This window comes from Cucurbita pepo, chromosome LG12 (genome assembly GCF_002806865.2).
Source record: "Cucurbita pepo subsp. pepo cultivar mu-cu-16 chromosome LG12, ASM280686v2, whole genome shotgun sequence".
Lineage (NCBI taxonomy): Eukaryota > Viridiplantae > Streptophyta > Magnoliopsida > Cucurbitales > Cucurbitaceae > Cucurbita > Cucurbita pepo.
In genome coordinates this window covers 1,627,187-1,645,918 of record NC_036649.1, presented here as the reverse complement: position 1 = coordinate 1,645,918, position 18,732 = coordinate 1,627,187, and the positions used below count along the sequence as shown (strand labels likewise).

Sequence of the window (18,732 nt, the reverse complement as noted above, 5' to 3'; positions counted from 1 at the left end):
GTCACACCGATTGAATATAGCACAATGACCTATACGAGGTGGTGATCCCCGTTCTTGCCTTGTATGCAGTACTGATACGGAAAATTACAATCAAAGATTCCTCGACATGATACCCTTAGGTTGATTTTCATCCTTCATTCTAAACTCTTCACGGTGAAAGTTACATTAAAAAAAAATAAAAAAGATAAAAAATAAATAAATCACAAAAATATCTCGGTTAGTTTTGGATAGAAACAGTTTTAAAAATACTCTTGAATTTTTTAATATTTAAAAATATCCTTTAATTTTTTTTTAAAAAAATCTTAATATAAAAAATAGTAGTAAAATAAAATTAAAATATTACGTAAATTTTATCGACAGCTGGCATAAGAGAAAATTGAATCGATAAATAGAACAGATATAAATAGCAAGGTGAAAGCACGGAGCTTCTTTTCTTTTTGCCTGATCTAACCATTTCAAGTGCATTGTGGGAATCTCTGAGCTCTGATAGATCACAGTCTCTGTTTCTCTGTTTCTCTCCACGAGACATAGCCACCGGAAACAATGGCGTCGTCGACGGCTAGGATTACGTTTCGCGTTGTTATGGTGGTGATTCTCCTCCTCGTCGTTTTCTATGTCGGTCGTCCTCTGTACTGGAAGATTTCCGCAACTGTACATGATATTCGCCAGAACAAACAGACCGTCAAAGAAGGTGCGTTAATTGAATGATAAATATACGTTTATGTTTGTCTGAGCTTTGAATGGAGTTTGAATTCTTCGTTATGGACATGCATTTTAGGTCTCTCTCAGATCGTTCTGGAAGCTCAGAAATCGGTGGGATGGTACCACGACGAGTCGGACTCTGGCGTCCGTGAAGGAAATGATGGAAAGAATTCCGGATCGGGTGCTATTCGGAGGCTGCTTCATCAGGTTTTGTGAAAATCTCAGTTATTTGAATTGCGATTAGTTCGGGATAATTGAATGGTTTCATATGCATTAGTAAAGNTTTTTTTTTTTTTTTTTTTTCTCGTAATAACGTAATAATGTAATAACGTGTTAATTAGCACCTACTGAGTCGATTTAGTTAAAGAAGGCTAAGAAAGGCTAAGAAAGGAAAAGAAATCGTAATGCTTCAACGTTCAGCCTTTAATGTTTCCATTATGCACTGTTAGTCACTCGGATATGTGGATAGTGATATTTGTACCTGACACATGGTGAACTACTGCTTACGAAAGACTCGTTCTGACAAGAAATTAGATAGTGTTAGTTTATAATGAGCGAAGTTGGCTGATATTGTGAATGAGAAATTTTAGTTTAAGACTGAATATTAGGTAGAGGTGGAAATGTGTACATAGGATGATAAGAACTAAAGATAGCAGTAGTCTTTTGTGATGGTTTGTGTGCAAATTTGGCATTCTGGTGCTGAAGGAGCAATTTCAAACAAAATCAACTGATTGAAGTATAACAGAGAAGGCTTCAATAAGAAAATTGTAGAAAACGATCGATACCTTTGAACTTGTCTAGATAGAACTACGACTTGGTGGATCTGTAGTTGACCATGAAAACAAAGCCATAATGCCCTACTGTCTTGGTAATCATGTTTCTTTGCTCTTTATTTATTTATTTTTATTCTTATTTTTTTATTCATAAGCTCAAATGCGGAAAATATCATAAATCTCACTTGGCAATAAGTTACAGTCCATGTGCAAAAATAATCTGTCCCTGTTGTCTGACTTGTGGTAACTTCTAATTATGAAATTAGTAGTTACCTTTCCCCAGGTCTTTGAATCAACTTATATACCTATCTCTTCTCGCCCTCGTAACCATGAGACAGGAGATGAGAAAGGAATTTCTGCAGAATGTTTGAGCAAATACATATGGCAATCATGTCTACAAACATGGCAGTCTATGTAGTGTTCTGTAGGAACGTACACACGAAATTAATTGTACTGAGTCTAGACTCTTTTCCCTAATCAAGTTAGAAAGAAACCTCTGACCCGAGACTTTACTCATCTTATGATCTTTCTTAGTTAATCAACCCTGTACCATGATAAAGGGTGACTAATATTTCAGAATTTGGATTTTGAATGAGCGAGCAAGCTATAATATCTTGGTTTCTAGGGGAATTGGAAGCATTTTGACCATTTTTAGTAGTCTGAAGTCTGAATTGGTTGAGCTGAACAGATCTGAATCTTTGCATAGTATTGTTCCCCTCTAAGATGACTCAATCTCACGGATCTCCATGAAAGGACTGCCGCTAGACTATGATGGATTTCTGAATTCTAACTTGATATTAAACATTATAACATAATGTAATGGAAGCTCAATTTTCTCCATCCTACTTCATAAAAATTTCAAACCAGTGGAGATTTTAAACTTTTTGCAGTTCCTGCAATCCGTCTTTCTTAATAATAACACAAAATAATCTTAAATGTGCTAACATACATCATGAACTCTCAACCAGATTGTTTGTCATGTTGTGGAAAACTTGGAACGAAGTTTTGCCTTGTTGAACAATATTGCTTGAGAAAAAATATTAAGAAGAAATATAGAATTTTGCAGCCTTGCTTGATGTTTAATCTGCTACTTCAAACATCACTTCAATAAAATCTTTTCCATGTAACTGAAGATACATTTTGTTTTGTTTTACTCAAGTTTTTAGAACGTTTGTGCTAAATTAGGAGTAGGAGAAGCCAAGTGGAAGGGGGAAGGAGTGGTTTAAAGTGTGCTAGAAATATTTCTTTGAAATGCTCACTATGATGCACAAATGCTAAGTATCCGTTCATAGACTTGGTGTTTATTTTTAATCCAAATTCATTGATAATTCCACCTAAATCATCAAGTATATCTGACACCGAGGTGTCATATGGAAACTCTTTACAAGAATCCATTACAATGTTCAACCATCCAAGAATTTCACCTTCCTCCTTAAGGGGAAGGTTACACTCTTCAAGATTAAAATCCTTTTTTCAGATAAATTATCATAATCTTTCTCCAAAGAGGGGCAGGAAAAGTGCATCCTCTTGCTCTCTCAAGGTATAAATCATTTTTCTTTTACCAGGGCTCATCGACTTGCTTAGGTTAGTCTCTGATCTAGTATTAATGTTCACTATTGGGATTACGTAGTTGAAAATTATGTATGTAACCGCACATTTGGTATGACACCCCTGTAAAACCGGCCGTAGAAAACCTCTCCCAATTGTCTAATCAATGTGGAAAAGGAACACTCGGACACACGTGGTAGAGCTTTTACTTACCTTTAAAATCAACTTGAAAAAGAGAGTCCTCAAATATTTATAAAAAGCCAGTTCTTGTTGTTCACAATGTGGAACTCCATCGGAATCTTTACATACAACCTTCGTTTAACATTGACGTCACACAGGAAAGTGGCATGGTTTAGAAAATACTTCCTCGCTCCTATCCAAAGAAAATACCTCCTCACGCAATAAACTTTCATAGAGATCTCATCAAACAGAAGAACAATAATGTCCCAAGGACCCCAAGAAAATGGAAAAACGACACCCCCATCAACTGTGGCTCTAGGAAGTATTCTCTCACATTCGACTTAGAATATCAATTCTGTTGTAGGGATCGACCCACCAGCAGCCACAATTTGTTGCTCCATCTGCAATTAACAATTTAAGGTATAAATCCTTTGAAATTATGAAGGATCTGCTAGTTTTTTTAACAACAGTCTATGTACTGTTTTGTCTGTCCTTGTACATTTTTTTTAAGTTTCTCTCAATGCTCAGTTTCTTACCCAAAATGATGATAATAATAATAACAGTCTTATGTACTGACCCTGAATAGATTCTCAAGCTTGTTTTTCACGAGGCAGATCTCTTGCTTTAATTGTTGTAGACATCTCAGGCACCTGCACCCACAATTTTCATTGTTTTCATAAGCTGATTTTATTCACTATCGCACATATGTTGCAGGAGCTTATCTAGAAAAACTTTTGATTTTGTTTTACTAACTCTAGGGCCAAAATAATGATTAAAAAGAAAGTTTGATAATGATGAAAGTATTTCATGGTAAAACATTGAGGTTTTAAATGTTAAAAAAACCAAATTAGGAAGTAGGTAAAAGCTCTAGTTCCAAGAATGAACTTCAAAAATTTAGGGACCTAGGTAAAATTCAAGAATCAAAACCCTACTTGAACCTAAGCATCATCATATGAACCCAGCTTAGCCTTTAGTAAATAAGAACTCACCCTTCAATGTTCTGTTCCTCACAGAAGCTGCGCATGGTAATACAGACATTTTTAACTCTCTGTGCACCTATGCTGTCAATCACAAAAGTTACAGAATTCTTCATTCAGTTGATTTTCGGTTCTAAAATTGATCATCTTTTTTAGATTACTATTTAGTTCTCTTTTAGAATTGGAACATAGATCTGAGAGAGAGCCCATCACGAGCGGCAAATGAAAACTTTATTCACCCTATGCTTTAAGTTACGGGGGGAAAACTGGCTGTTTGGGAGCTATTATGAAAAATAGCCTTCCTCTTTTTAGGCAAATTCTTACAAATTAAATCCATAAGACTATTTTTCAAAATATCTCCCAAGCCCAAAAGCCCTTTAGCACAAGGATATGAGGAAAAGAAGGTACTAAAGAGGCTTCCTGGCTTCCTTGAAGTGCTATGCCTACCTAGAACTGCTTCCTTTAAGCTGATGAACATGGCCATCAATCTTTTGAAAGTCCACGTCAGGTTGAGCTCTGAAAAAAGGCAAGGGAAAGAAAATAAAACCCCATAAAAATTCCGGGAATACTCATTCAAAACAAAGAAACTCATAGATTATAAGCCTCGAGAAGCCTCACAATGCTGCGGTGAGATCATTGAGTAGCCTCTCGGAATCCTCGAAGAAAAGAGACACCACTTCAGCAATGAAATCTGGGTTGCCCTCATCTTGCAGTTTTTGCAGCTCTATAAACTGACTGTCCAAGAAATCCTAGCCCTCCCCAACAAAGACAAAACACCAGAAAACTAAATTCAAGTATCACTTTGAGACTACAAAACAAGAAATGTATAAGAAATGGACTGCTAACTTCCTCTTGGTTGAGTTATACTCATCATAGGAAACTCTTTTGTAACTACAACCTTTCCACGATGGTTAACAACTCGAACGCTTTCTTATAGTTGTTCTTCGGGAGGTGGTTCTCTCTACCCCGACCCTTAGGCCATCATCTTTTCTTTTGATAGATATCATATCGTTTCTCATCTAAAAACGAGACGACAAAACAAGAAATCCTACTCTCCCCAACATAGAAAAAAACACCAAAAAACCAAACAACAAAAGCAAAACCCATCTCTGATTTGATCTTTGTTTTTGTTCATTCATACCTCCAAGAATAGCGACTTAGTGTACTCGACCCATTGTCTCTGCATCAATCCCACCTCCATGCTTGCACTACACGCAAGAAGTAAAAAGAAAAAGAAACTCTGTTATTAAAACTGCAACCCAACAAAGCACCTACCTTAAATTGCACAGATCCTTTACAATAATTGCACCAGACAAAGGGTTGGAGTGCCAGAAAACCTTCAAAATTATTGGTGAGAGATGATTCCTAATGATCGTAGTAGTAGCAGCAATTCAAAGCTTTTCCCTTATTTTTAGGTGTTTTTTGTTGTCCCCAACTTCCACAATTTGCTCTCTCTTGGCCTTTGTGTCATTTATTCACTTATGAACCTCAACTCTGAAAGGAGCCCTTTACCATTTGATCTCCTTTTTAGTGTTCGCTTTACCTGTGCTATACATCGTTTTCGCTGTACTGATTTATAATATTCCCTTTTGCTAAGTCTTTCTTTTTCTCCTGAGAAACTATTGATTGTCGTTTATTGCTGAAGTTAAGCTTGATGATGATGTATAAGAAAAGATTTGAGAGTTCTCTTTCAATGAATTTGGATAGTGAGTGTCTTATTGGAACTAAAGTAAGGCAAAGTTGGTCGTGCGCCACATCTATTGGTCCTTCAACTTTTGCCATATTCTATTTGGGTCCCCTTGGTCCTTCAACTTTTAACCATTTCTTTTTTCAATCTAATCCTTTTACCTCTCAAATTTAGTATCTAATCCTTTTACCTCTCAAATTTAGTATCAACTCTATGGGTCTGTTTGTTTCTTCTCATAAGACATTTAATATTCTCATTTTTACAGAATTTCACTTTTTAAAACTCATAATATTGTTATCTATGGAGCTTTAAAACTCAATTTTACAGGTGAGATTTTTATATCGAGATGATGAATGGTAAAAATAGAAACTAATTAAGTAATATTAATATTTGGAGTGTGAGGAACTCAAACCTTAGACTTATTTGTCTTAGAATTAGTTTTTACATATTATAATAATATAGCTTTCTTGGAATGAAATTAATAATTTAAGGTGAGGTTATTGTGAAGCTAGAAGGAATCTGGGTTGAAATCGTACAGCTGTTGTTTGATTTGTTTTAGTGGGGTTTGATTAAGCAAAGAAGGGACAGAAAGTTGGACCAAAATGATGCCATTGAAAACCCCTTTTTGCTTTGTGAGGTATTATAACCAAAGAAGAAAAAAGAATGGTGCCTTAGCGTTTTGGTCGGCTGCCATTTGTTTCTTTGAGATCCTCATCTTTTTTTTTTTTTTTTCCATCCCCAAATTATATATATATATATATATATATATCTTTGGGATAATGAGAACGAGATGACTCATGAGACTCCTGACTCCCCTCCTCTCTTCTTTCTTATTACTTTTTCTCTCTTTATTTATTTTTATTTTAAAAAAAGAAAAAGAAAAAGAATTCACGTCATGATGGGTTGGATCCATATTCTCATCGTTAATAGTAAGAAGGAAAATATTCTATTTGGCTTCAAAAGGGACAAAACTACAGTGTGGTTTTGGATTGGATTTGACCCATCTTAAAATGCCCCCCTTCTTTTACTACCTTCTTTTGTTCATACAATAAACAGTCCTATGTTTGTCATATGTGAAATAAACAAATGGATGTTTATTATTTATATTTGTCATGTAGTCGGTAATAACTCGTCAATGTTAACTAAAAAGTTAAATGTTTAAATCTCGTCTGACATTGATGCTTTCTATATTCAAAAAATAAAATTATTTCTCTAGAAATTTGAAAACAAGTTTTTACATTTTATACTGTTATAAGTCATTGCCATATGTCTATCCTTAGCTACTGTAGTACTTAGAAGTCTTTTTTTTTTCTTTCTTTCTTTCTTTAAGGCATTTTAAGTTGAAAGTCATAGTTCTAATAGTTCTAATATCTAAGACAATGAACTAAATACACGCTAAGCAGCTAGGAAGAAATATAAAGAACGAGAGTTGTTGAAACTAGCACATTGGAAGATCAATCGACCAAAATGACTATGAGTAGCTATGATACTATAAGTTTCTTCTTCTTGACTGAATAACTTTCATTAGCATATTCTTTATTTTTTTTCTCGTGGTTTTCCTAATCAAACTAGAAGTTATCAAGGAACCATGCACAACATTGAATAGGGAGTTGCTGAAACACCAGCTACTCCTAACATGTGGAATGGGTGCGTAAGATGTTGATCTCAACTTGGAATATAATCATTAAGTTGAAAGTACTAGAGATTCCTAGAGGCATACCGTCAAAAAAGCTTCCTTGACCAATTGAATTAACTCAATCTAAAAGATAAATAATTTGTCAGGATGGATCATAGTCCATGTTTGATGCTACCTATCATTTTTCTTGTCCATGAAGGCTCCCATCTTTTAGAATAGGAAGGAAGAAAAGCAGTTAACATTAGAGGGGATTGAGTTATTGGGTGATGGGAGGAAGAATCTCCATGGCCACTTTAGAGGTGCGCTAGTTGAGTGAGTGAGCATCTTGTTCATTATCTTAGACATTGCTTTATTCATATGTCCCAACATTCGTAATGGAGTGCTTTCTTTTTACCTATCCACTACTAAGTAGCTTACGGAATCTTTCTTTCTTTCTTTCTAATAAATTACCAAAAACTGCGAGTTTTTACTCGGTCTCACTCCTACATATAAATGGATAATCTTTTGTCAAAACCTATTTTTACCTCTTTTCTTCCTTTGTCCTTTGGTTTCAGATGGATTGAAAAGTCCTGCTGGGTTCCTGGAGTTTGCTGAATTCATCACATCAGAACTATTTACAATGACCCAAATATAGTGTCGAAAGATGAGAAGAACAATGGCTGAACCAACAACCACCACCTATCAAGTTAGGCTTTTTTTGAGGGAATAATGTGCAACTTTTCTAATATAATATATAGGTTAAAAATTGTACTTTCAATCAAATTTAGTTTTTTTTGAAAAAAAAAAAAAAAAGACAATACGAGAATAGAGGTGACCAGTAAGGTTACTTTTTGTTGGTGAAAAACGTAAAACAATCATCAAAGATCAAATTTTGAACATTAGAAAGTAGGGACTAAAATTAAACTAGTTCGATTAAGAAAAACGTAATGGAGGTTTCTTAAGAGGAGTTAAGGTGATCAATATATGATTACACGAATAAAACAATTAATTTTCGACAAAAAAAAAATATATTTTTCAATCATATTAAGTAAAAAAGAAAAGTAGAGTTATAATTACCCGACCGCTGCTGCTTCATTCATCCGTGCTTCAGAGTTCAAAAGGGGCATAAGATAGCTACACAATCAATTCATGAGTGACGAAACTTCATCAAGTAATTACGTCTGTGTATTTATTTGTAGAAGAAACAATACCTTAAAATAAGCCAATAATAATTTTAAAATAAGTCAATTACCATCCTTCCAAAGGCAAGAATCAAGAATTTTACCGCCAAAAGGTATCCAAATTTGGAGTGTATCAACAGATCCTGCAACTCCGCCTACAGTAGCCTGGAAGCTCTGCAGATCCGACCATATACTCAGGGTTTTTGGTGCATTCCCCTAAGGCAGCCCATCTCTCACAGCTTTCATTTAGATCCGTACAGTCCCCAATGTTTCCCAAGTTTTTGCTGAAAGAGTCAACGTGAATCCACTTTGTTGCTGACCATTTTTCTCCTTCAAGAACAGGGCAGCCACCATGGAGACTATTGGTGTCTGGGATTGCATTTGGTTCGAGACTAAAGAAAAGAAGGGCATCGCCTTTCTTTGGTTTCACTACATCCGTTCGTTCCAAGTGAGAATATAAAGTCACAAATAAAAGCACATTAATTTCAGCAAAAGCTCTATAGTTTGTTTGTTTGGGAACTCGTACCTGCAATTCCTTGCCTTGCACACTCTGAGAGATCCTCGTCTGTTTCAGAAGCCCTCCGCCGGGGAGACTTCTGCTCACATAAAGATTATATAACGAGGTTCAACAGACCCGCTATCAATTTTGGTCATTTATGAGCCAAATTCATTTGCAAATTTAATACCAATTATAGATTTGGTTAAAAATTGTGTTAAGAATGAGAAGTTCTGGTACCAGGTTGGAATTGATCCCTCTTAACATGGTACCAAAGAATCCTAAAAATTCTTAGCATTATTCTTATTCTTAGTAAATTGGCTTACTTGTGAGGAAGAATTTCAGTATCCTTGAGCTTCATGTGTAATCCAATTGACCAATAATTTGGTTAAATTAGTTTGTGAATCAACACTTGGAACTAACCTCAGCCAAGGGAAAAACTGTTTCACCGCCTTTGGTCACATTAGAGAGATACATAAGGACTGTAGCTAAACGATGTCCTCCCCGGGCAATATTCACCTTGTCAACAAAGTAATCATAATGTGATTCATACTTCTGGCCATGCTCATATCTCAATACCTGAATGTCCTCCCCATTTTCTGAAAAATGAGAAATACACGCCACATTTTGCAGTAATTAGGGGTCTTCAAGAAAAAAAAAAAAATAGGGTGACCTGAAAAATTCAATCAACTATTTCACTAGTACAACCGATTATCAACTTATTTAGGTTATACTGAGTTCAAATAAAGAAAAATTTATACGTTCCCTTAGTTGATGAATTCCTCTAAATTTAGCTTGAATTAAATCCAACCAATTCGAATTTTTTATTTCATTATTGTTTTTATTAGTATTTATTATTAAGAACTCTTAAATAAAATTTTAATTTATTGGGACGCTTTTCAAAAATACATAGAAATTGAGTTATAAATCTTAATTCAATATTTGAAAATAAATAAATAAATATGTTACATATTAATATTTTACTTTTATTAAAAACAAAAATGCGAGGAAATGACTCGAACAAATCGAACCAACTCAATCCAAATAATTTATGGTAGGATTGATTCCAATTGTTTGGGTTGAAAAAATTTACAATCCAAATAATTGGATTAAATCTAAAAATATACTTATGAACACCCCCTAAGACTAGTACTTGACATAACCAAATCAATGGAAACAGAATGAATGTTACTAATGGTTATGAAAATCAACTGTAGTACTTCAAATGCATATGACGCAACAAATCAATGGCAAATTTGTGATTTGACAATGAACAAATCGTATACCTTTTGGAAGAAAAGTCCATGCAGCAATTTTGTCCTCAATGCCAGAAACAATAGAATCCTAAATATCAAATAAAGAAGTTACTTTAACCATACTTAATAGATCGAAAGGAAATAGTTATTGGCACACTTATACATCAAGTCTAAGATACATGAGGGAGGGATGAGCTCAAAGTACACTGTATATTAGATTTATTAAAACATAACCACTCAGAACTTTTCAATCTAGTCCTGATTTAACAAGATAGGAGAGAAGGTTTTAAGTTACTATTTCTGAAAAATTGTTTGCTCTATAATTTTGTATGAACAATTAACATAGTGGACGTCGTAAATCAAACTAAGATCCTAAACTTACACATCAGACGCAATGTTAATTAGTGCAGCCACGCAATCAGGAACATTCACATCGTAATGTGATTGTTTAACCTCTTTGAGAATGCAATATATTTCAGTTTCTTACCAGCAAAGTTTCTTCCATTTAGTTTAATTCAATAAATAGATTCAATGACCACTAGTAGCAGAAGTTTTTTCCGATCAAAAAAAAAAATCGAAAGAGAAATTAGAGATAACATCGAGAAAAACAAACTGGAAGATTATTTGTATGGAGATCGAACCTAACCTTGCTCTTAGAAATGAACATTCCTGAGCTCGTTCGAACAGTACTGAGCTTGCTATCTCCTGAATCATTATCAGCAACTTCAGATCTCTTTAGCTCGGATCTCGCCTATCGGAGAAGAAAAACGAGCCTTCAACAACAGAGATCGACATGACTTCTATAAAGATGAATATCACTAAAGCTTAACTTACTATAGAAACCAGATGGTCGCATTCTAGGTCCGTGAGAAATCCTTCATATACAAAAGCTCTGCAACATCAGCAAAACGCCTAATCAAAAATTTGCGAAGCATAAATTACAATCCAAAACTGAATTAAGGCTATTGCAGTAGCGAACCGTCACTGAACTTAACCTAGACGACAAGAAGTTAAAATCTAAAACAATTTCGAGTTCCATAACTTTCTCAGCAAACAACACGATAGAACGGAAAAGAAATCAGAAAGAAGATACGTGCGTTTGAAAATGATAGCGTTAAGAACCTCGGTTTCCATGAAATCTGCTTCACTTTACTAGGATCTACGGTGGAGGTAGCCGAACCAGCATACGAACAACTTGATTCCCGAACAACCGATGAGATCAAAATCAAGAAGAGAAATAACAGATTGCGAAATTTGAACATAGTCTCGATCGGATTAAATGAGAGAGAGAGAGAGAGTGATCGGAGAAAATTTATTCGAAGTTTGCAAATCCAGAGTTTTAAAGGGGCGGCTTCCTCTCGAGTCTCGACAGAAAAACATTGATGCCAACCACACGTGCGAGATTGCCACGTCAGAATAAGAAACCAGTCTATTTCTTTTCTTTATTTTTCTCCTTCGAATATAATATCTAAACGAGTTTAGGTTAATATTTTATTGATGAGAAATTCTTCCGTAAGTTTCAACTAAAAAAACAAAGCATTCCTTGTAATGGTATAGAAACTTCTCCATCACATATACAGTCTTAAAAATAGTAAGATTGACAATGATAGATAACGAGAAAACGAAGCATTACTTGTAAGGGTGTAGAAACTTCTCCCTCGCATATGCGTTTTAAAAAAAAATTGGCAGCGGTAGGTAACGGGTCAAAGCAGACAATATCTACTATGAATGGGTTTACAGTGTGCAAGCGAGGACATTGGAAACAGACCATATCTACAAGTAGTGTGCTTGAACGGTTACAAATGGTATTAGAGCCAGACATCATGCATTGTGTCAACAAGGATATTGGACCCCGAAGGGTAGATTGTGAACGCCAGACATCATGCATTGTGTCAACAAGGATATTGGACCCCAAAGGGTAGATTGTGAACGAACTGAGGTCACATTCTAATGAGAGAAATTTCTCCTCGATGACTCAAAAGAATATATTGAATAATTGATGGTCCGTGAGAATAATGGTAATTTATTCAAATGAGATACAACCATATGTCAACCATATGTCAAAACGAGCCTAGTTGAAAAATATAATAGTGAAAATTTGATAATTGAAATGAAGAAAATACCAACCATCTCTAAACTCAAACCATGTTAAATTCAAATATAATAACACAGCAACAACATTCAGACTATCACTGTTATTCTCAAATGAATTCAACATCTACAACAAAAAGAAAATAACTTCAAATAACATAATTGAAACATCGAGATCATATATTATGATAGAGTATAAATGCATAAATATCGTATAAAAATTATTTCGTGGGAGAATTTTTTTAAAGAAAACAAAGTGTGAGGTGATAATAAACCTAAACGTCGATATCACAAGCTCCTAAGACAATCTCTAAATGTCGATCCATATCACTTAAATACTTGGTAGAATTATACTCTTCTGCATCTAAAAGTTCCTCGGAGTATGTCCTCTGAAATCTAGATTTCTGTCGTTGTAAAAGTTCCAAAGCAGCTCCATTCCCTTTCAGGATCTCAACAATCTGCATATATGTATGAATATAAGATACCAAATCTAATTTATGAAATGTGAAGTCCATTGCAAGAAATCAAATATAGATTTTTAAAAATAAGATCGTTATCTACCAAGACTTCATTTTCTCTAAGAAATTTATCAATGCGGAACAAAAAACAACATAATTTCAATGTTTATAAATAGATGGCAATCTTCTACCAAGGGGTAGAGACAACCTCGAGGTATGAGAGGATCAATGCTTCAATCTATTTTTTTCTTTTAGTTCAACCTCTGGTACGGACTTTCACACTTCTAAACTTCTTAGTTAAAGGTATACATCTTAATCAATTGAGCTATACTCTTTTCTACTTCACGAGAGATAATTTTAATCTTTGACCAAATAAAAGTGGTTACCTCACCCATCTCTGGCCGTTGAATTGAAGATTGATTTATGCACATTGAAGCTACCGATGTCATAAGCTTCATTTGTTCGGTGTCAAATACGTCGAGAAGACATGGATCAACAAGATCCTTGAGATTATCTTTAGGAAGTAGAGGTTTAGCCTGCAAATAGTTTTTAACAGACAAGTGTTATACACAAAATTGTTCTCAAGATCAGCAAAACTGAGATTGCAGTTGGGGACATACCCACATCACAAGGCTTTGCTGTGAGCTATTCAATGCTTGCCGTCCGGTAATGAGTTCCAATAAAAGTACTCCATAAGCATAGACATCGGTTTTTTCATCAACAATGCCATGCATAAAGAACTCAGGAGGAAGGTACCTATAATCATCAGAGGAGGATCAGGGTTGGAGTAGTAGGATTTTAAAAATTCTTCACAAGAAGTTTCGATCGACGAACCCGAATGTGCCTTCGAACTTCGACACGGTATGGTGAGTCCATTGATCTGGTAGCCACTTAGCAAGCCCAAAGTCGGATATCTAAAAGATGTTGAAACTGTTAGAAATCATGACTCTCTACACTAGTACGATATTGTTCACTTTGAGCATAAGATCTCATAGTTTTGTTTTGGACTTCCCCAGGAGGCCTCATATCATGGAGAGGTATTCTCTCGACACTAGTATGATATTGTCCACTTTGAGCATAAGATCTCATGGTTTTGCTTTAAGCTTCCCGAAAGGCCTCATACCAATGGAGATGTATTCCTTACTTATAAACCCATAATCATTCCTTAAATTAGCCAACGTGGGACTCCCTCCCAACAATCCTTAACCATCCTTCGAACAAAGTACACTATAGAGCGCTCTCGAACAACCTCCATTTAATCGAGGTTCGACTCCTTCTCTGGAGTCCTCGAACAAAGTACACCGTTTGTTTGAAACTTGAGTCACTTTTGACTACACATTCGAGGCTCACAACTTCTTTGTTCTACATTTGAGGATTCTATTGACATAGCTAAGTTAAGGGCATGACTTTGATACCAAGTTAGAAATCACGACTCTTTTCAATAGTATAATATTGTCCACTTGGAGTATAAGCTCTCATGGCTTTACTTTGGGTTTCTCCAAAAGGCCTCATACTAATGGAGATGTTCCTTACCTATGTTTATGATCATGTACTAAATTAGTTAAGGTGGGACTCCCTCCCAACCCTCCTACACACAGAAACTGCATTTTTAGGTTGGATATCCTAAGGATTTTTATTTGATGTTATCAATTTCAATGCGCAAACTTTACAATATGTTTGCATTGAGTTCAACTTTCCTGCATATCTCCAGCTATAACACTTGGATAAGTATCAGAGCATAAAGCATACCTGAGGCTCAAAATCTTCTCTAAGCAATATATTAGAGGCCTTAATGTCTCTGTGGATTATTCTTCTTTGGCAGCCTTCATGAAGATACAGGAGGCCTTCAGCAATTCCTAGAGCAATCTTATACCTGGTTGACCAATCCAGTCTCTCCTTTGGCCCTAGATTATACCGGTGGAATTAGCAATAAATTAAACGGTTAGAAATGCAAAAGATTGACAATAAATAACAAACCATAAAGAATGGATGCCAGGCTTCCAAGGGGTGATAAATGAAGTATAAGGTGCATTCCCCCTTCAACGCCGTACCCAATTACGCTCGCAACATTAGGATGATCAACATGAACGATAATTCCAAGCTCAGACAAGAAATCTGCAGTCATCTCTTCTTGGGTGCCTCTATTAAGCCGCTTGATCGCGACAAGTTGCCCATCTTCCAGCTGCCCTTTGTAAACTTCAGAATAACCACCCTCACCAATCAAGTTTTCTTTTGAAAAAAGAAACAAGGTGTTTTATCAGCATACAAATTAGATATTCTATTACCATAAAAAAGGAACGGCATTATCAAAGTTTCACATCAACAAGGCTAATTCAGTGTCGAGCAATAGACCTGGGTTGAAGTTATTGCTAGCAGCTTCAAGCTCTGAAAGTGTGAAATTCTTCCAAGAAGATTTGAAGTAGCAAAACTCGGACTGCATAGAAGAGTCCCTCACTGGTGATACTGCCGGAAGCATATCCTCTCTAATACTTTTGCTCTTTCTTTTGGCGATTTTTGGAACAGCTAGAGGAGGAAAGGTCTGAAATCGCATTTGAGGTCCTTTCTTCAGTAAGCGAAAGAAACCTTTCCAATGGCTTGGATTTCTGGAGTCCGGATTAACTACCCAATCGGAAGTGCTGTCCCGGGAAGTAGTTGTTTCAGAATCTAAGCTTCTCAAGCAATCCTCGAGCACCCCTCTAGGAGATGACTCGTCTTTGGCTTCATCTTCCAATTCTAATAATCTCAACTCTACCAACACATAGAATCATAACATTATTAGTACATGATGAATGATGAAATACTTGCAAGAGCTTAGAGACTTATATACCATGAGAAGCAAAAGAGTCGGAGAATCCACGCGGTCTTCTGTTCCCTAATTTGGGAGTCCCCACAGCTTGATCTGTCTGATCTTTTGATTGATCTTGACAAGTAATATCGCCTGAATCATTGCTGTTCAACAAATTCCCACGTCAACAACTAATTGACAGCACAAACAGCATAAAAGCTCCAAGGCAAAATCTCTAATAACCAAATATAGAACACTTGATGACATGGGAAATTTGAATAAATGGCCACTAGAGAATTGCAGAAAGTATAAACCAGGTCAGGAAGATGCAACCAGACAAAATAAACCCAACTTGAGCATAGCTCTATAGCTCTATAATTAAGGCATCATTAACCTTCATTATTGGCTGAACCTTTCCTTTATGTCAAAGTTTCCAATCCCCATCCCACAACTATAACATTAAACACAAAGGAAACAAAAAAATTCAAACATATACTAGGGACGTGCAAAACCAAGCCAAAACCAGCCCGTTCTGTTCGTTTGTTTTCCGAATTCTTTAGGTTCAAACGAGACCAAACCCTTTGTTAATGGTTTGTGTTAGGAATCACGAATCTTCAAAATGGTATAATATTGTCCACTTTGACCATAAGCTCTCGTGGCTTTCTTTTGATTTCTACAAAAGGTCTAATATCAATGGAGATGTATTTCTTACCTATAAACCTATGACTCCCTCCCAACCATCTTCAACAATTTGGTTTGGACCATCGATTTTCTTTCAAGTCCAAACTAAACCGACAAAGGCCTAAAAAAATAGCTTTGTAAAATCGTCGTGCCAAGAGAAGGAACTGCTATAAATTGAGAAACCAAAGGAAAATATACAAATAAATGTGTTGAAATCAAAGTAGAGAGGGAAACAACCTTCCGGTTTGAAGCACAGTCAGATTGCATTCAACCATATTCGCAGAGTCTTGCTGATCCAATTTCTTTGCGGTTGAAACTTGCAACAACATCTTCAATCGCTGCAACGTTCGCTCAGGCGTCTTACTACATCAAAAAACAACAATTCGTCAAGCTCAAGCACCATCAGTCGACTGAATCCTACTTCTAAACTTAATTAATTATTGCGCTACTATTGAAATCTGCAGATAACAATCATATAACCTCCAATCTTTTTTTGAAAAAAACGCAAACAGATACTTAACAATCCATCACGAAATCAAAAAGTTCCGCACATTACAATCAGCTACATAATCAAATAATCTCATACATTTTCGTATCTTACTACTTCGGCAAACAGAAACCTAATTATAGCCATTGCACAATCAAAACTCCGCAAGTAACAATCAGCAAGCATACAGAATCAAACAATCTCACATATTTTCACATTACGAAATCTGAAAAAGAAAAAACAAATAGAAGAAAAAAGACCTGAAAGAAGAAGCTGGAGATTCTTGATCATTTTCCATGAAGTTTATGGTAGTCGAAGAAAGAGAAGAAATCGGAATGCTATTTTGAGCCTTCAAGAGGAAGAAACAGAGTCACAGGGAGAGGGAGAGAAGAGTAGTGGTCGGCATGAATTCAAATCGCGATCTTCAACATTGTTACTATTTTGGATTGATCAACGAAATTTGATGCTCAAAAATCGGATTTGAGTTTGCAAATTCCCTCAGGTTGAAGAACGGCTACCAGAGGAGGGGAAGAACTATACATAAAATGGCGTCACTGGGAATCGAAAATATGTTAGAAAGGGCTTTGAATGCAAAGCACGTCGAGGAATTGTAATTTTCCCGGGAAAATCGGTCCTTGTCTTTTGAAATTTCGACGCGTTAAAATATTATAATTTACTCTATATTATTTAAATTTCGTTATTATATTTTTAATAAATCTTTAAAATAATCTTTAATTTTTCATACAAAAATTAATATTTAATAGCATTCTGTCCATGAATTTATTTTATATTATAAGTTCGAAAAATTTTAATTTTAAATTTTATGTCCAATAAAAATTTTATTTTTTATTTTATGTATAATATATTTGTTTAAATAAAATTGGTTATTTAATATCTTTTTAAGAAAATAATTACTATATTTAACTTGTCACAATCGCATTCTTACAGCAGCAAGATAGTGATTCGGTACTTGTTCTAAACCAAGGAACAAGTTGAAATTCACACTTTGTGGACAATATCGACGTATGCTCGAACCACGAGTCATGTTTAAAAGAAAGTCTTTAGAAAACGTGAGCTAAGAATACGTTGAAATTTTTTTTAAAGATAGCAATGTTATAAGCTAAAAGCAAGTAGACAACAACAACGGTTTTGATAACATATAACTCGGGTAGGAAGAATTGACAACTTGTCACATCTCTCTAGAGTACATTTTAGGTTATTTTAGCATGATGTTGGTGACCGGTCATACACAGCGTATTCACACAATAATAACTGTAAAGGTCTATCTAACATGAAAGCAAGTAAAAGAAGTTTGAAACGGGCATGCGGTCCCATACAACATGTCTTGGACAAGCATGATCTGGACATATGACATGCAGCCACAGACAATATGTCCTGGACAAGCATGATCTGGACATACGACATGCAGCCACAGACAATATGTCCTGGACCATGATCTAGACATACGACATGCAGCCACAGACAACATGTCTTGGACAAGCATGATCTGGACATACGACATGCAGCCACAAGCAACACGCCTTTAATTTATACGAACATTTTCATGCTTGAAATTTATAAAAAAATCCCCCATATTTATGCACGAGAAAATGTGTATTAATGTATATAAAGCTTATTAATTTTGAATTTTTTTTTTTAATTCATTTTAGAACAAACATATGATTTTTTATCGATAATATAATATTTTAATTAGTGAATTTATGATATAATATTTTAATTAGTGAATTTACGTTCGAATTACAGGTATAATAATTGGTAATTCTACTTTCAAATATTATTGTTTCTATAGTCTAC

General features: G+C 35.2%; 4 protein-coding genes across 6 annotated transcripts; 1 reads left to right on the top strand and 3 right to left on the bottom strand.

Annotated features, from left to right (window-relative positions):
- Positions 1-400: 400 nt before the first annotated feature.
- Positions 401-8,509, top strand: LOC111806771. The gene is made up of 3 exons (XM_023692220.1): positions 401-691; positions 779-909; positions 8,058-8,509. The coding sequence occupies exons 1-3, from the start codon at positions 544-546 to the stop codon at positions 8,064-8,066; spliced, it is 288 nt and encodes a 95-aa protein (XP_023547988.1). The 5' UTR covers positions 401-543; the 3' UTR covers positions 8,067-8,509.
- LOC111806770 (histidine-containing phosphotransfer protein 1-like) lies at positions 3,247-5,863 on the bottom strand. Of its 2 annotated transcripts, none has more exons than XM_023692219.1 (7): positions 5,479-5,863; positions 5,322-5,388; positions 4,799-4,929; positions 4,628-4,696; positions 4,193-4,264; positions 3,781-3,853; positions 3,247-3,604 (listed from the first exon to the last, which is right to left on the bottom strand). In XM_023692219.1, the coding sequence occupies exons 2-7, from the start codon at positions 5,379-5,381 to the stop codon at positions 3,545-3,547; spliced, it is 465 nt and encodes a 154-aa protein (XP_023547987.1). In that variant the 5' UTR covers positions 5,382-5,388; positions 5,479-5,863; the 3' UTR covers positions 3,247-3,544. The 2 variants fall into 2 exon arrangements, with proteins under 2 accessions (XP_023547987.1, XP_023547986.1); XM_023692218.1 differs by having other exon boundaries at positions 5,518-5,856.
- Positions 7,527-11,739, bottom strand: LOC111806769 (probable prolyl 4-hydroxylase 4). Of its 2 annotated transcripts, XM_023692217.1 has the most exons (9): positions 11,538-11,739; positions 11,250-11,307; positions 11,062-11,166; positions 10,446-10,503; positions 9,583-9,758; positions 9,190-9,259; positions 8,768-9,092; positions 8,560-8,616; positions 7,527-8,083 (listed from the first exon to the last, which is right to left on the bottom strand). In XM_023692217.1, the coding sequence occupies exons 1-7, from the start codon at positions 11,675-11,677 to the stop codon at positions 8,797-8,799; spliced, it is 903 nt and encodes a 300-aa protein (XP_023547985.1). In that variant the 5' UTR covers positions 11,678-11,739; the 3' UTR covers positions 7,527-8,083; positions 8,560-8,616; positions 8,768-8,796. The 2 variants fall into 2 exon arrangements, with proteins under 2 accessions (XP_023547985.1, XP_023547984.1); XM_023692216.1 differs by having other exon boundaries at positions 8,560-9,092.
- Positions 11,740-12,704: 965 nt separating this feature from the next.
- On the bottom strand, positions 12,705-17,402 carry LOC111807523 (receptor-like cytosolic serine/threonine-protein kinase RBK2). Its single transcript, XM_023693270.1, has 10 exons — positions 17,178-17,402; positions 16,668-16,793; positions 15,792-15,913; positions 15,317-15,712; positions 14,942-15,193; positions 14,714-14,868; positions 13,799-13,878; positions 13,585-13,720; positions 13,351-13,500; positions 12,705-12,964 (listed from the first exon to the last, which is right to left on the bottom strand). The coding sequence occupies exons 1-10, from the start codon at positions 17,213-17,215 to the stop codon at positions 12,782-12,784; spliced, it is 1,638 nt and encodes a 545-aa protein (XP_023549038.1). The 5' UTR covers positions 17,216-17,402; the 3' UTR covers positions 12,705-12,781.
- Positions 17,403-18,732: the final 1,330 nt, after the last annotated feature.